The sequence below is a fragment of the Microcaecilia unicolor genome, chromosome 1 (assembly GCF_901765095.1).
Source record: "Microcaecilia unicolor chromosome 1, aMicUni1.1, whole genome shotgun sequence".
Lineage (NCBI taxonomy): Eukaryota > Metazoa > Chordata > Amphibia > Gymnophiona > Siphonopidae > Microcaecilia > Microcaecilia unicolor.
Window position 1 is genome coordinate 591146140 of NC_044031.1, and position 16757 is coordinate 591162896.

At 44.2% G+C, this 16757-nt stretch overlaps 1 protein-coding gene across 4 annotated transcripts in view; it reads left to right on the forward strand.

Annotated features, from left to right (window-relative positions):
* EFR3A (EFR3 homolog A) overlaps window positions 1-16757 on the forward strand; it is a 384301-nt gene that overhangs the window by 231744 nt on the left and 135800 nt on the right. For all 4 annotated transcript variants that reach the window (XM_030219255.1, XM_030219247.1, XM_030219262.1 and 1 more), the window contains one exon: window positions 11378-11515. In XM_030219255.1, coding sequence (XP_030075115.1) covers window positions 11378-11515 — 138 coding nt within the window. The remainder of the gene's footprint in view (window positions 1-11377; window positions 11516-16757) is intronic.

The following is a 16757-nucleotide window of genomic DNA, read 5'->3' on the forward strand; positions in this document are numbered from 1 at the left end:
TCATCCTCCATGTCCTTTTGTAATGTCTGACACTTCTGACAAACTGTTTCCTTAACACTTCCATTTGGAGAGATGTCTCCCTGGTTTGAACCAGGACATACACACTTTGCATCAGCTGCCTCTTGGTAATTCTCCTGTTGACTTCCTTGAGCTGGTTCCCCAACCGAATTGTTATCTGAGCAGCTTCCTTGATCTGGGTATCCTTATACCCCAACTTTCTCAAGGTCTCCCTCCTGGAGACTTTCATCTGGGTCAGCTGGGTTTATCTCTGGGCCAGCTGTCCTTGCAGTGTCTGCATTCTACTCACCATCACTGCCATCTTTTCTTGGTGCGCTCGTGCACTGACATACTTCATGCACACCTTCCCTTTTATTTCTGTCAGCTGCTGGGTCAATAGCCCATTCAGCTGCTGGGTCAATAGCCCATTCACTTCTGCTAGCCTGATATATTCTAGCTGGGCTGCTTTCTCTCACTCGCAGGCCCCCTCCTTCTGGAGGCTCAACTCTTGCACTTCATTCTGGAGCTTGGCATTCAGGTCCCCCAGCACCTGTATCCTCACTTTCAGCTCCTCGCAACTTTGCAAAACTTCTGCTAGCTGCCCCTGCAGCCCAATATATTGCCACCATGGCACTGTTGCTGCCAATTCTTACTGCAGCTGCTCTATTTCAGCTTCTGCCACCTCTGCTTTAACCTGATAGTCCTCAGTCTTCACTGTTAACAGGCTAACTTGGCCCTTCAACTCCTGGACCACTTGCTGCTGTATCAGCTCTCCATCCTTGGCTTCTAGTAGCTTAACTTTCTTTGCTACCTCCTCGGTCAGTCCTTTCTGCATTTCTTTGACTTGGTTAGCTGGGACACTCCTTTCCAACTGTCCTTGCAGTTCCTGCACCCTGCAGGTTACTTCTTCCTTTACTATTGTAAAACTGGCTTTCTCCTCCGCCAGCATGTGGTACTTTCCTTTATGCTAGGCTTTCTTGCAATGCAGCTCTTCCACCTGAAGTTCCAGCAGCCAGCACCGCTCATGGGACTGGCTAACTTCAGCCAAGGCATTCTCCTATTGCTCCTCTGCAACCCGGGTATGTTTCTTTGCCTTCTACAATTCAGCAAGCAGCTCCTCTGCCTGCTTCTGCAGTCTCTCAGTAGAGTATTTCATACAGGTTACCTGTTCCTTCAGCTGGGTAACCTCCTCTGTCTTCTGTTTCAGACAGTTCCACAACTCTGTGAGGACCTGCTCTCTGTCACAGTTTAAAGACAGGACTTCCTGGGTCTTAGCCCCCAACTGGGCTCTCAGCCATGCATTCTGGCACTTTGACCACTCTCTCTTTTTCCAGCTGCTGCTCTGTAGCTTAAGGAGAATTTCAAGGTCTGGAGCTCCTCCAGCCTTGCTTGTATTTCTGTCTCTGCAGGTTCCCTTCCTAGGGTCTTGGCACTCAGTTGCCTTATGTGTTCTGCCTGCTGTTCAGTGGTTTCCTGTAATCCTTTCTGTTCCATTTCTACAGCAATACAGATACTAAATAATTCCTCCCCATACTTTTCAGTTGGCTGTGTGAGAGCTCCCATGAACTCCTCTTTCTCTTTTGCCAGGCCCTGCAGCCTGGTCTGATTTCATTCCGCTTTTCTCTTTGACCTTGCAACTGTCCTTAACCTCTACCAGTTGCTGTTGGAGGGTCTTCTTTCCCTCCCCTAACTGACCCACATACTCAGTGGCTTGTTTCAATTTTAATATAGCGGCTGGCCACCTCCAACTCACTAACTAGATCCTGAGGTGAATTGTGAACCTCTACTGGGTGATCTTCAAGGGATTCTGTCTCCTCCCCTGGTTCAGACATCATGGAAGACAACCAATCCAGGTTTTCAGTCACCTCTTGACTACAGTGGCTGACTTTCTTCCACCTCTTGGGCTGCACTTAACCTCTACCTGTTATTCATGGCGGGCCCCCTTTCCCTTCTCGGGGCTTCTGGGTTTGGGTTGTAACTCACTCCCTCGCTCAGGCATCACTCTCCTTTGTTGCCCAGCCACTTCTCTGGCTTCTGTCTTCCTGCTTTTGACAGGGCACTTGACCTGCCAAAAGTCAAAGAGCTTAAAGAAGTTACTTAATTTGCTCCCTTTTGGAGACTCTCTTATCTTCCTTCCTCCTGGGGACTTTTTGGCTACCCCAGTAGGCTCTTTACCAGCCACCCCTGTGACTGTTTCATGGTCCTCTTTTTGGCCTTTTCTTGTTCCTCAGCTATGCCCCACTCCCAGGGCCAGTAATCCTCCGAATTTACAGGGCATTGCTGTAGGGCTAACCTCGTTTCTTGCCATTCTTGGTCCCAAATGCCCATCCTGTAGTTATTTTTATTTTATTTTTTGTTACATTTGTACCCCCGCTTTCCCACTCATGGCAGGCTCAATGCGGCTTACATGGGGCAATGGAGGGTTAAGTGCAGTGGTGTCCACCACTGCGCCCCCCGTCCACCTCAGCGCCCCCCCCCCAAAAAAAATTGCAGAGCTGGCTATAGCCGGGGGGGGGGGGGGGGGGGGGGGGGCAATGCATTACTCTCTCCAGGAAAAAATTTAAATGATCCCAGGTTCCAATCTAATTCACGTTTAATGTGGGATAAAATGCCATAAATAAGTAAATAAATATAAACTTTTAATGTTGAGCACCTGATTCTCAAAGTGAACATATTCCAAACACTATAATGAAAATAAAATGATTTTTTTTTCTACCTTTGTTGTCTGGTGACTGTTTTTCTGATCATGCTGGCCCAGTATCCGATTCTGCTGCTATCTGTCCTCTTAACTCCATTTCCAGGGCTTCCTTTCCATTTATTTCTTTCCTCCTTTCTTCTTCATTTCTGGTCCTCAGCTTCTGCCTATTTTCTTCATCCATGTGCAGTTTTTCTCCTCTCTTCCTTTTCCCTCATCTCATCTCCTTCCTCACTCTTCTCTCCCCTCCATCCATGTCCAGCATTTCTTCTCTCTCCCCTCCTCTCCCCTGCCCTGCATGCACCCATACCCAGCGACCCTCCTCTGCCGTGCCCTGCCCTGCATGCACCCAGATGTCCAGCAATGACCCTTCTCTCCCCTGCATGCACCCATGTCCAGCAGTGACCCTCCTCTCTCCCCTGCATGCACCCATGTCCAGCAGTGACCCTCCTTTCCCCTGCCCTGCATGCACCCATGTCCAGCAATGTACCCTCCTCTCCCCTGCCCTGCATGCACCCATACCCAGGAACCCCCTCCATCCACCTATGCCCAGCAGCGACTCCCTTTTCCCCCCTGCCACCCCCTCCCGAGTTGTTTCGTGAATTCTTCTCCTCCCTCCCACCCTCCCTCCCGATCCGGTCCCTCACCGCCCGCTTGTTTTTTGAATTCTTCGGGGCAGGCAGTCTTGCCTGCCCACTTCCAGCGCCGACTGTCCTCCCTTGCCGACTCGCGCTTCAAAATGGCCGCCGAGACTTCAGCCGAAGTCTCGGCGGCCATTTTTAAAGGGCAAATTGGCAAGGGAGGACAGTCAGCGCTGGAAGCGGGCAGGCAAGACTGCCTGCCCCGAAGAATTCATGAAACAAGCGGGCGGTGAGGCGGATCCGGAGGGAGGGAGGAGAGCCAGAGCCGGCTCACTATTTTCAACAACCGGCTCGCAAGCCGGAAGAAAATTTAACAACCGGCTCTTGCGAGCCGGTGCGAGCCGGCTCCAGCACACCACTGGTTAAGTGACTTGCCCAGAGTCACAAGGAGCTGCCTGTGCCTGAAGTGGGAATCGAACTCAGTCTTAATTCCGCAAACGAACCTTTTCCGGAGGTGCGAAGGCGGTAGAACGAGAGGACATGAAATGAGATTGAAGGGGGGCAGACTCAAGAAAAATGTCAGGGAGTATTTTTTCACGGAGAGAGTAGTGGATGCTTGGAATGCCCTCCCGCGGGAGGTGGTGGAAATGAAAACGGTAACAGAATTCAAACACGCGTGGGATAAACATAAAGGAATGCTATTCAGAAGGAATGGATCCTAAGGAGCTTAGCCGAGATTGGGTGGCAGAGCCAGCCGGTGGTGGGAGGCGAGGATAGTGCTGGGCAGACTTATACGGTCTGTGCCAGAGCCAGTGGTGGGAGGCGGGGATAGTGCTGGACAGACTTATACGGTCTGTGCCCTGAAGAGGACAGGTACAAATCAAAGTAGGGTATACACAAAAAGTAGCACATATGAGTTTGTCTTGTTGGGCAGACTGGATGGACCATGCAGGTCTTTTTCTGCCGTCATTTATTATGTTAATTCTTCAACCCTGAAGACACACTCACTGGTCCCCCACCAGTGTATGTTGGATTACTGGCTTGGAATAACTGCTTCTATCTTCAAGCCACAGCTTGGAGTCTTTTACTCCCTCTGGTCTGCTGTGTATTCAGGAGCTGGCCTTGGTTTAGGACACCCAGCTCACAGTTCTGCTGTAACTTTCACTCCAAATCATGTCCCTGAACTGCCCCAGCTGCAGCTTTTCTGGCAGTAGTTCAGCTTTCAAAACCTTTCTATGTGTACAGCTTACAACGTTATACTTTTCTGTTCTGCAGTTTCCAAGAGCCAGCTTCTCAATAGCAGTTCCTGTTCCTGCTCCACTCCTAGAGTCTGGACCAGCTTTCCTGGCTGCTCCAGCACCAGCAGCAACTCTTATTTTTACTTTTGTATGGAAGCTTTCTCTGCTTCTGACCACTTTCTAATTATTCTCAGGTGCAGACTGCAGCTCATTCAAGCTTCCTGCTTTCAGTTCTTTGCTGTTTGTAGCTCAATCTGAAGCCACAACACACTTTCTCTCACTATGTGCTTTCAACAGGGAACAGCTTTCAAAGTACTTGCTTTCCCCCTTTTTCCACCTTGCCACCTTTCCTACTAAGGTGTGGTTTGCACAACAACCTCAAACATACTCTGCAGCACTTCTCTGGCCCCTCCTGGCCAGTCTTCCTGTGCACTCCAAGTCAGAGTTTACATGCTGCACTACATCACTGCACACCTTTCCAAAACCCAGAGAAAATAAAACCTGCTTGTCTAGCGTTTATTAACGTTGTACTTTCCGTCTCTAAGACAGAGCTAATCTTCTTAGCCTTTACTACAAAGCTCTCCCACTACCTCCCAAACTGTACTGAGGCCCCCAGCAGTGGCGTACCAAGGTGGGGGCGGTCCGCCCCGGGTGCACGCCGCTGGGGGGTGCCGCGGCGCGCGCCTGTCGGCTGCGAGTTTGAATCGCTACGCTAAATTCTCTCGTTCGCTGCAGCTCCCTCCCTCTGCCCCGGATTCCTGTTCCGGGGCAGAGGGAGGGAGCTGCAGCGAACGAGAGAATTTAGCGTAGCAATTCGAACTCGCAGCCGACAGGCGCACGCCACGGCACCCCCCCCTAGCGGCGTGCACCCGGGGGGGGGGTGTCATTTCGCCGGGGGGGGGGGGGGAGCACATCGGCGATCCGCCCCGGGTGTCATCAACGCTAGGAACGCCACTGGCCCCCAGCCTTGGAGATCCATGGGTAGTCTCTTCTACAGGAGGCACAAAAATCCACCAAGCTGCCACCATATGTGATTGTGAACCAAGTTGGGGCAGGAGGCCTTCATAAAAGTACAGCCAGACAAAGGAAGAAGTGAAACAAAACTCCCATAAACAACTGCTGAAGCCTGTTATCCCACAGATACAGTGAATAAAGAATATAGTCTCTTTACTTCATAGACAACTTTACACAGGCTTATGATTCTCAGCCTTAAACCCACAGTATATACACACACAAACATCTGCTTGGCAGGTTTTTCCACACAGGTCTGCCTCCAGCCAGATCTTAAGAACAGGATCCTTTTGAAGCTTAAAGTCAAGCTTAGCCAACCTTATATCAGCTTTTGGTAACTTACATATAGGCTGTGTGGACCCACACTCCAGGGTGGTTCTTTCCTGCTATAGGGGTTTTACCTCTTGCTCACTGTCAAGCCTTGCCCTACTGACCAAGCAGCCTAACCTCTCTACTACCTACCTTGGCTCTCCAGTTCAGCCTCTGACCCAGCAGGTTTTCTGCCACCTGCTGTGAGGTGGCTGAACTGCAACCTCAGGGAGTGTTTCCAAGGATGCCTCCCTCACATGCACATTGTACTCCAGTTGAGGTCTTATCAGAGGCTTACATAAAGGCATTATCACCTACTTTCCTGTTGTCTATTCATCTCCCTATGTACCCAGGAATTTCTAACTTTTGCCATTGCCTTGTCTACCTATCTGGCTACCTTAAGATCATCTGATATGATCACCACCAAACACCACTATTATTTTGTGCACAAAATCATTTCACTCGTTACTGTATTATTCCTGTGCGTTTTAGCAACCCAAATACATAGCCCTACATTTTTTTAAGCATCCCATGTTTCAAACAATTTCCCATGATTGTATAGATCCCTCCTCACGTTATCCACACCTTCCATGGTGTCTGTCCTATTGCAGGTTTTGTTAAAGCTGCAAGAAGGCAAACCTTTTCCGATAGCTCTTTTGCTGTTTTGCTTGCAGAACTGTTGAAAAGAAATGGACAAAGGACCAATCTTTGTGGCACTTTTGCCCCTTTCTTCAGAGTGAACTCCATTTGCCACAATGTTATGTCACCTCCTAATAAACTGATTTCTAATAGTCACTTTAGGGCCCCATATGAAGGACACTGTTTATTTCTATGTTGCCCATATAGAATCATGTGAAAAGCTTTGCTGAAATCAAAGCACACCAAAGTGTAGCTGTCTCTCCTGATCTAACTCTCTTGTCACCCAGTCAAAGACATTGATCGGATTAATCTAAGGCCTGCCTTTAGTAAAATCATACTGTCTCAGATTCTGTAAGCCACTGGATTCTGTAAACTGCACTATTCTCAATTTTAGCAGCAGTTCTATTAATTTACTCACCACAGAGGTCAGACTAACCAGTCTGTAGTTCCCACTCTCCTCCTCAGTTCTGCTGTTGTAAAGAAGAACCACATCTGCCTCTCCCCAGTCATCCAGGACCACTTCTGACTCTGAAGAAGCATTGCAAAGGTCAGACATCAAGGCCTAAGTTCCTTCAATACCCACAGATGTATCCCAGCCAGCCCGATATCTTCATTTACTTCTAATTTCGCTAGCTGCTCAGGAACAGTCTTCTGAAAATCACTCACGTTGTTCTTCACTTCTGTTTCTGTTTATGGCTGTTTTTGGCGTTCCTGCTCCTAGCTTTTCCTCAAACACTGAATAGAAATATGTTTGCAGCTGCTCTGCTTTTTCCTCATCAAACCTCCCCCCCCCCCCCCCCCCCCCCAATGTTCTGTACAGTAACAGGTTTCAAAGAAGGATTAAAAAAAAACCAAAAACAGTTTCTACAAGTTTCCATTTATCATTTGAATATTTAGGAACCATTTTTGTGATCTGTTCATTGGTTACAATCAGTGTTAATCATATCAGAAGTGAAATTTGATAGTAGATTGTTTTTATTGTCATATGATATTGTGTAGAATATATTACAAGTTAAATTTCCTTCTAGTTTATGGCATCCAGTTGAGATTGAAGCAATGTGGGGAGCAATGTTGTAATTAGTTTCTACAGAAACTTTTTTTTTTACCCAGGAGCCATCTGCTTCTACCAACTTACTGGGTTTCTAATTTCTCTTTCGCCTACATAATAAGATTTCAGCTGTGGGTGGATGACGGAGATCATTAGTCACTCAGTTAAAGGTTTTGCTTACATTTTCCCACAGACTTTTTTTCAGTCTACCATGAAGTCTAATATTCTTTTGCTTTAATACATTATAGCAATCTTCATTCTTTACCAGAAAGTTTAATTAATGATTAGTGCTTGTTTCACATGCTACGGTGTTGCATTCCACAGGTGCAAATTTAGTACCTGTGCCTCCAGTTTAGATAGCCTGATTAAAAATTACTTGTGAATCTGCTTTTTCAGTTGCAGGCCCTATATTGTGGAATTCCATGCCCTCCACCCTCAGACTTAGAGGCAACTATTTTTCATCAACGTCATAACAAGTAAGGTAGATGGTATTGCCACCTCATATCTAGAAGATTCTATAAAGGCAGTAGAGTCCAAACTGTTTTCTGAAATTGGAGTAAAACTATCTTGACTGTTCTCACCAGGCTACTTTATAAAAGATGGAAGATAGAAAGCTCTTGAAATTGGTGGGGCAGACGGGTGGAATCGTTTCAGTTATATAGCATTTAAACATTCTTGTGCTGAAACCTTTGACAAACTATTTCTAAGCGCGCACATTTAGATGACACACTAGTAATCTCTAGCTTCAGAATGCCATTAACATTGGAACTACAGTCCCTCCGGTTTGCTTCTTCATCTCTAGAGTGCCTCTTCTGTCCAGGATGTACTCCACCATGCCTTCCAACCTCTCCGGAAGAAAAGGGGAGGAAATCGCAACATTTTGTGCCACATACTACTTGGCGTCCTTCCTTCACATGTTCTCTGAGTTCACTGGAGGGATTCTGCTCTTTTGGGGTCAGTGAGATACTGCACTCAAGGGGAGCCAATGCTACTGATACTCCTGTGATTTCCCCAATGAGCTTTCCCTCATTAGGGCATTCTGCACAACAAAGGCATCCATTGTAGAAACTGAAATAGGAGAAAGGGTTCTGGGCAACTACTGACAAGGAACCCAGCCTCTCTTTCCTATTTTTTTGTTTGTATTACTAAGATAAGAAATGAGCTCTGGTGGACGTGTCCTCCCTCAAGGCACCATCTTGGATCCCCCCCCCCCCCCCCCCCCACACACACACATACACAAACACTTGTTCATTAAAAAGAGGCAAACAATAAACTCTAGAGATAGGTAGGCAATTCTTGTAGGTACTGAAGTTGATTTAGGAAAATTTATAGATCAGACTTTGCTTCCTTTGAGCATTCTCCAAATTTCCCACTCTTCTCCTATAGACTCATGTATTAACATTACTTTTTCTTCTAAAACTTGCACTGTTTTATTCCCACAATGCTACAAATATAATACCAGCTTGAATATTGAACAGTTTATCTCACAGTCACTCTAAACTGATCATATAATGAATAATTGCCAACTTGATGTTTAATTTCAAGTAATTTTCAGATAACTGTTTTTTTTTTTTTACCTGAAATGCTGTCCATTTGCTGAAACAGCAACACATTCTACCCAGAAAAAATGTTTTTTCTATATTATCGAGAGTTCCCAAATATTTTCTAAGGTGAAGACCTTAGGGCCCCGATGATCAAAAGTTGTCGTAAAATACTGCATGCGTTTATAACCGCGGTTGAACTTAATAATTTCTAAACAGCGACCGATGCTCAAAGGAAATTCTGCAAGTGGCTTGGTAGGGAAAGTACCTAGCATGTGCACAGAACAGTCTCTCGGTAAGTGTCCATGTTCTGCGCATGCACAGGAATCATTTTATCTCTATGCTGCTGTGCTTTCTCCTTTACCCTGCAGCTCTCTGATGCTGGCTCCACCTTCCTCCTGCACATTTCTCCTACAGCTTACTTGCTGTCTCTGACTGCCATGATTGATTTTGCTGGCATGCTTGGGATTCTCCTCCTTGCTGAAAGCTCTCCAGCTGACATCATAGAAGCTTTCCCCAGCCTACTGGCTGTCTGCTTATGTTTCTCTGCCCCTCTAAGCTGTTCTATGCTTTCCTGTTTTGCTCCTCCTGCTCATGCTATTGAAAAATACAAGCAGAGTGCTCCTCCCAGAAGTCGCCCTCACACAAAGACAGCTCCAGATCTGCCAGACAATTTTGTGCATTAAAGATAGGTGCTCCTTTCTGTGCATCGCAAGGAATGCTCATTTTAATACTATTAAGCTCATTGTAATACATTTGCATTGGATTATTGGTAGCTGCTGTGGTGAACAGTTAAAGCCATGCAGAACAGTTTTGTGCATTAGATGCTTAATAACCTTTGCTTTAGTCCAGCTACGACCGGGCTAAAGCAAATGTTGCAAGCTTGGTGCTTTGTTCATCGGGCCCTAGGTTGAATCAAACTGTTTGAAAAGCTTCCACACTTATCTGGGAACTATCAAGTTGCCTAGTTTCAGGAAATTCAGGGGTAATGCCAAGGCTGCAGCCCCACTTCCCACCATCTTTTCTAGACTCTGTTCCAAAATGACAAACTCTTGGTGTTTTCATGCCATATCTTCTGTTGTAGTTAGCTGAGTATCTTTAGTTCTCACCTTGGTCAGAATGCTGTCTCTTCTTGTAGACCAGGCTGAGCCAGCTGAATCCTTAGCTCTAGATAATGTTTCACAGGCCAGAGAAGTAGTAGGCTCCAGCTACATAGCAGAGGCGTAGCTAGGTGGGGCCAACGGGGCATGGGCCACCACAGATTTAGCCCTGGCTCCCTCTACTTTCGACCCTCCACTTTCAACCCCCCCCCCCTTGCTGCCGCAGACTCTCCCCCTTGCCGCCGCCACCAGGTACCTTTGCTGGCGGGGGTCCCTAGCCCCCACCAGCTGAAGTCTTCAGCGCCAGTCTCCGGCGCGTTCGTTGATTTGTTTCTATGAGTCCTGACTCCTGACGTCCTGCATGCACGTCCTGCACGTTACGTGCATGCAGGATGTCAGTCAGGACTCACAGAAACAGATCAGCGAACGCGTTGGAGACCGGCACTGAAGAAGACTTTGCTGGGGTACCTGGCGACGACGACAGGGGAGGGTCTTCAGTTGCGGCGGGAGGGGGGGTCGAAAGTGGCAGGGGGATCAGTGGTTGTAGGAGGCGGGCTAAAATGTTCCCCCCCACCTCAGGCTCTGGACACCCCTCCCACCGAGGTCTGGCTACGCCCCTGCAACAGAGCATTACCAGCAGCAGAGATACCACGGAAAATGTGGGCATCTTTTGGTCTGGTATGAGGTAGGGACACTGAGGCAGTGAGCATGACCTAATTCCTGGCTTCTCTTCCCCATAGAGCAATAAACAGCCAATAACTTTGAGGACTAAGCATACTATCCACACACAATTGTGATCACTAGCTGCTTATCTCAGCTTGTTTAAAAGGGCCTTAAGTTTGCAAGTAATTTTTATTGTAGAAAACTTTTAAGCATTCATAATAGAAAGCTCTGAACATTTTGATGGTGCTGTGGGCTACACTGTGATTGTGTGAGCACTTTTGACAAGTTGAAGGCTGAGAATTAAAGTTTAATGGGACTCGGATAAGAATCTAATATGTATTATCAGACTTGAAATGCATTTAATTGATTTAGCTTATAATGCTTGTTTATTAAACTTGAAATACTGCCGATTTCAAACACAGTAGGATCTGTATTTCATACAGTCTCTGAAACACAGAAATTCTTCCAGTAAGTAAGGTAGGAGGGTAGGGGGAGTGCAATATTAGTCATGATATTGAGCAAATAGGATTAAAACTGACTTATTTTCCTTTCCAGTCAAATAGGCCCTCCATCTTCCCCTTCAGCAGGAGATAAAGAGGAGAACCCATCTGTGCTGGCTGAAAATTGCTTCAGAGAATTGCTCGGCCGAGCAGCTTTTGGAAACATGAACAATGTTGTCAGACCAGTGTTTGCGTAAGTTTGAATATTTCCTTTATATTATCAAAAAAAAGCAGTGGCTTATTTTATGTGTATTTTTTTGTTTTTGTTTTCAACTCTCTTTATTAAAATTTATTAAAAACTTTCTATACCGCCTTTCCAATGAGATGAAGGCAGTATACAGGCTAAAAACATATTGTAGAAAAGAACACCATTAAGTGATAGGAAAGAAGAAGTGGACAAAAGTCATTCATACCTAATTATAGGGCTCTTTTTGCAAAGCCGCAGTAGTGATTCCCGGTGTGGTAAATGCGATGACGCCCATTCAGTTCCTATGGGTTTCATCACATTTGCCACACAGGAATCGGTACCGTAGCTTTGTAAAAAGAGCCCAAAACTAGGGGGAGGGGAAAGAGGGGAAAAAACACATAATAAGTGTACAACATAAGGAGCATAACATCTAAACAAACCAACAGTCAAGTATCCCAACACATCTTACATCTGCATTCCATTCATTTTTTTCATTTTTGCATGTAATCCTCCCCACCCCTTTTCCTGTGCCCAGATGGCTTCCAGGAGTAGGATGTGCTAGCCAACCATTTTTGGTTTGTTTCTCATGTCATTGATAGGATTTTTTGTTGTTCATGTGTTTTACTTTTTGTTTGTTTGTTTCAGGGACAATGTTGTCAGTATTGCAACCTGTACCTCAAATAGTGCACACTACTCCTCTGTGTTGTACCTATTTATAACAAAATGTGTATTATTGATTTAAAAAAAAAAAAAAAAACAGACCAGTGGCTATGGTAGTTTGAGCGATTATATGACATATGTAAAGGTGTAGTGACAATCTAATGGTATATGAGTGCTAACATGTTAAACACATCCATATTGAAAATACTCCTGAGGCAGGCCTTTGTGTCCGAAACACGATTCGTGTCAAGTCCATTGGATGTTTGAAATAAAAGTTTTATATGACTACACATCATCAAGCTCCTGATATTTTGGTGTCACCTTTGCTGTGCTTTGGTTACTTGAGTTGGGTGAGAGATTTTGTACTTCTGTTTTTGTCAAGCCTTGCATTCTTCCCCTTTATTTTATAACAGACCTTACTTCTAGTTAGATTATAAAACTAAGGATTCATTGTACTACTAAAGTTATAAAGTGGTACTTTAATGCTGAAATAATAAGTCTCTCCTATTTAGGAGTTCATTTTCTTTTGTTTTATCTCTGTCTAAAAGAGCGGAACCCAGTTGGTGTCAACAATTGTAATACCCACCTAATGGTTCTTGAACTATGAGAAATTAAAAATGTTAAATATGGCCATGTTAGGTCAGACCAAAGATCCTTTGTGCCCAGTATTCTGTTCCAACAGTGGCCAATCTAGGCCACAGGTGCCTAGCAGGATTTCAAAAAGTAGTTAGTTCCCATGCTACTTACCTCCAGGGTTAAGTAGTGACTTCCCTCAGGTCTACTTTAATAATGCCTTCTACATTTTCCCTACAAGAATTTGTCCAAACATTTTTTATACCCAGCTATGCTAACTACTTTAGCCACATCATCCAGCAACGAATTCCAAAGTTATAAAGCCTGGGTGTGCAATGCCTGACTGTTAGGGTGCAGTCTTTAGGGAGTAACAAACTGCAGGTACGAAATTGCTTTATGTGCACATCCATCAAACCTAAGTTACTTACAAAAAACTCAATTTGTACAGTGCTATTGGAAACGATTGTAAACATGATGATGTAGGTCAAATATGATCTAATGTGTCCTTGCCTTTCGCAAAATTTCTGTCAGTTCATCTACAGTATGATTAATGTAACGTTGAATGCCAAGTTCTCATTTTATTTTTGAAGAAATATGTATCAAATTAACTCATAGTGCTGCTGTCCCTGCTAGTAAAAAAAACAAGTACTGAGAGAGAAAGAACCAGTCATACAAAATAAGATCTGATTAAATGTGTTTCTTAAAATGCTTTTATACAGTGATATTCTTTGCAATTTTAATAGGTCTGTTACATGGTTAATGTGATGCTCTCTTGAACTTTAAGTATTTATTTTTACTTAACTGCTCTAGATGGCTTTTGATTTGATATATTGTTGTTCTTTCTATGATCTGATTGTAAATGCTGTGTTGTCTGATACAACACTTCAAAACATTTAAAGCACTGGTTGATATTACCACGGATCAGATTTGCCCTTTCTCCAGAGTGATGATATAGAAGATACTGCATCAGCTGTTAAGATCTAGAAACACTCAGGTTTGGGTGACTTCTGACTATTCGCAACTATATGCACCTAACTATCCCAAATTACTATTAACTATAAAAAAGGACTTAGAGCGATGGAAACAGCAAAGCTTGTCCTGGTTTGATTGTATCTCCACTATCAAAATGAATGTGTTACCCAGATTGCTGTACCTGTTCCAAGTGCTGCCAGCTAAGGTGCCTCGGAAGGTTATTGAGGAATTCCAAGGGGTAGTGATCAAATTTATTTGGGGGGGAAAGAAGCCGTGGTTGTCACGTAGGGTTATTTTCCGGGACGCTGGATGTGGGGGGCTGAGGGTTCTGGACTTGTGGAACTATTACCGAGCAGCTCAGGGACGCTCGGTGATTGAGTGGTTTCAAAACAATCCTGATAAACTATGGGTACAAATTGAACAAAAGCAGGTTGGCCAGGTGTTGTTGAAATACTTAATGTGGTTTCCACGTAGACATAGATTTTTGCAAACCGGGGTTTCACTTATTATTATGCATACTTTTCAGATTTGCGACTCCCTGAGTCCAGTAAGGGACTTTCAGTTGCCCATATGCAACAAACCTGGATTTCCTTCCGGAATGGTTCCCTCAATATATAGAACTTGTGAGCAGAAGGGTTTGAATAGGTGGGGGTTACTCTACAGCGAGGATGCATTGATATCTTTTCCAGTATTAGCAAGGGAGTTTGACCTACCCCAGTCTCATTATTATGCCTACATCCAGTTGGTGCATATGTTATCATCCACCCGGTTCAAAGCGAGGCTTACGGGGGATCTTACCTTTTTGGAGGATACATGTGAAGACTTTAGGTCTACAAAATTCTTGGTTAGTACGCTTTATGGCTACTTACGGGATCTAAGGGTACCTAAGAAGAGACACAGAGCTCGGTGGGAGGAAGAGCTGGGGGTTACATATACTCCTGAGGAATGGGATGATATTGAATATTGAGCCTGCAAATAGGTGGGAAAATGTGGGGTACAAATGTAACAAATAAATAAATAAAAATCAGTGGTTAAGGTAGCAATTACTTCCAATGTTAAGGAAAACAATGTTAAAATTATTTATAGATGGTATCTTACTCCTGACCCCTGCAGCGGTGGTTTCCTCAGACATCTGCTCAGTGTTGGAGGGGATGTGAAACCTAGGGAACCATGGGCCATAGTTGGCGGTCATGCCCCAAGGCGATGGCCTTTTGAAAGGCTATTCGCTTTCAGATACTGTGGATTACAGGCTTGAAGGTTCCGTGGGATCCTGGAATCTTTCTTCTGAATAGAGCAATCCCTGAGCTTAAGAAACATCAGATCATCCTGGTTCGTCATCTGATAAAGATGGCCAAGATCACCCTGGCCTCAGCTTGGAAGGCAAGAGGAACTCCACCTCTGTCTAGGTGGAAGACCAGAGTGTATAAAGTATACAAATTTGAAAAATTGACAACTATCAGACGTAGCTCTATGAAAACATTGGAAAAGATTTTGGGGGTCTGTGCGTAACTTAAGTTATGTGGGTGAGTGAGGCTTGGACTGCATATACACTTGTGAAGTTCACCCTCTAACCCCTTTTTTTTTCTTTTGTGTGGGGGGGTTATAAGGGGGAGAAAAACTTTACAAAATGGAGGTATTATGTATAATGCATAAGGGGACTCTTATATGTATAAGAAAACTATAGTTCTCTGATTGTAATTGAGTATTGTTTCAACAAAGACCTTGTTGAAATAAAAAAAATATATATTTATTTATTTATTCTATTTGTATCCCGCACTTTCCCACTAAAAGCAGGCTCAATTTGAATCCCATGTACAACTGTTAAGAACAAAGGAGTTTAAATTATTGTGGAAGTTAATATGTATTAGGGCTTGTTTTGAATCTAGAGTATTTCAGCTTGTAATATGGACACTAATAGTGGCACATTTGGACCATTGTAACACTTTATAGGTTGGATGTCATATATCTATCCAACGCTGACTACAGTCAGTACGGAACACAGCAGCCCGACTGATGTGTAAAACTACTAAATGTGAAAGTGCCATGCCATTGCTTTGTACATTCCACTGGAAACATGTTACATTTTTGTTATGTTTGTTTGCTTTTTTAATTTTATATGGCCAAGCACCACAATATATGGTAAATTTAATCTCTATATTTAGTAAGAATTGCGCTACCAATTCAAGACGTTATTTGATTCTTCAATTTCCTTCACTTCAATGTATAATTTATAAGGTAGAATTTTCCTTAACTGATCCATATCAAGCTGCAAAGTGGTAGAATATGCTTCCAAAGAACATATGTTATGAGTCTAACTATATGATTTTTCGAAAGTTGTTAAAAACCTGTTTATTCCAGAAGTTTGCACAGTGCTGAATTGTGATAATTTTATGGCTTCAATATTACGTAAATTTTAGAGTCTGCCCTATTCTTTGTAAGCTAGAGAGCATAAGTTATGAGTAACTGACCTTTTAAAAGCTGTTAATAACTTGGTTATTTTAGAAATTTGTATCATATGTATGTTGTAGGGCTTGCCCTATTTGTTGTAAGTCACACTGACCTAAATTTTGGGTATGTGCGGCCTGTAAATGCTAATTGTAATGTAATATACATGTAGTTTTGATCATTATGCAAACAGAGAGGGGAGGGCTCAGAGGGGTTGATGTTTTATTTATTTGTTTGTTTGTTGCATTTGTATCCCACATTTTCCCACCTATTTGCAGGCTCAATCTGGCTTATAATGTTCCGTCATGGCATTTGCCATTCCAGAGTTTTCTGTTGGGGATGGGGTCTTTGTGTCTGAGAGATGAGATCATTGTGATTGGGACTGGGATTGCTGTTGTGGGGGAGGTTGAGTTTCAGGGAGGGGTACGGACTGTGACGTAGGGGTTTGGATCATATAGGGGAAACAGGAATGTGGAGGGAGGAGGGTGTGCCGCCTCAACATTTATTTACCTACCTGCTGACATACTGGCATTGAGAAGTGCAGCTGCTCTGTGTAAAGGGTGCTGAATCTGTTTATGGAATGAAATTGGCTTCAGGT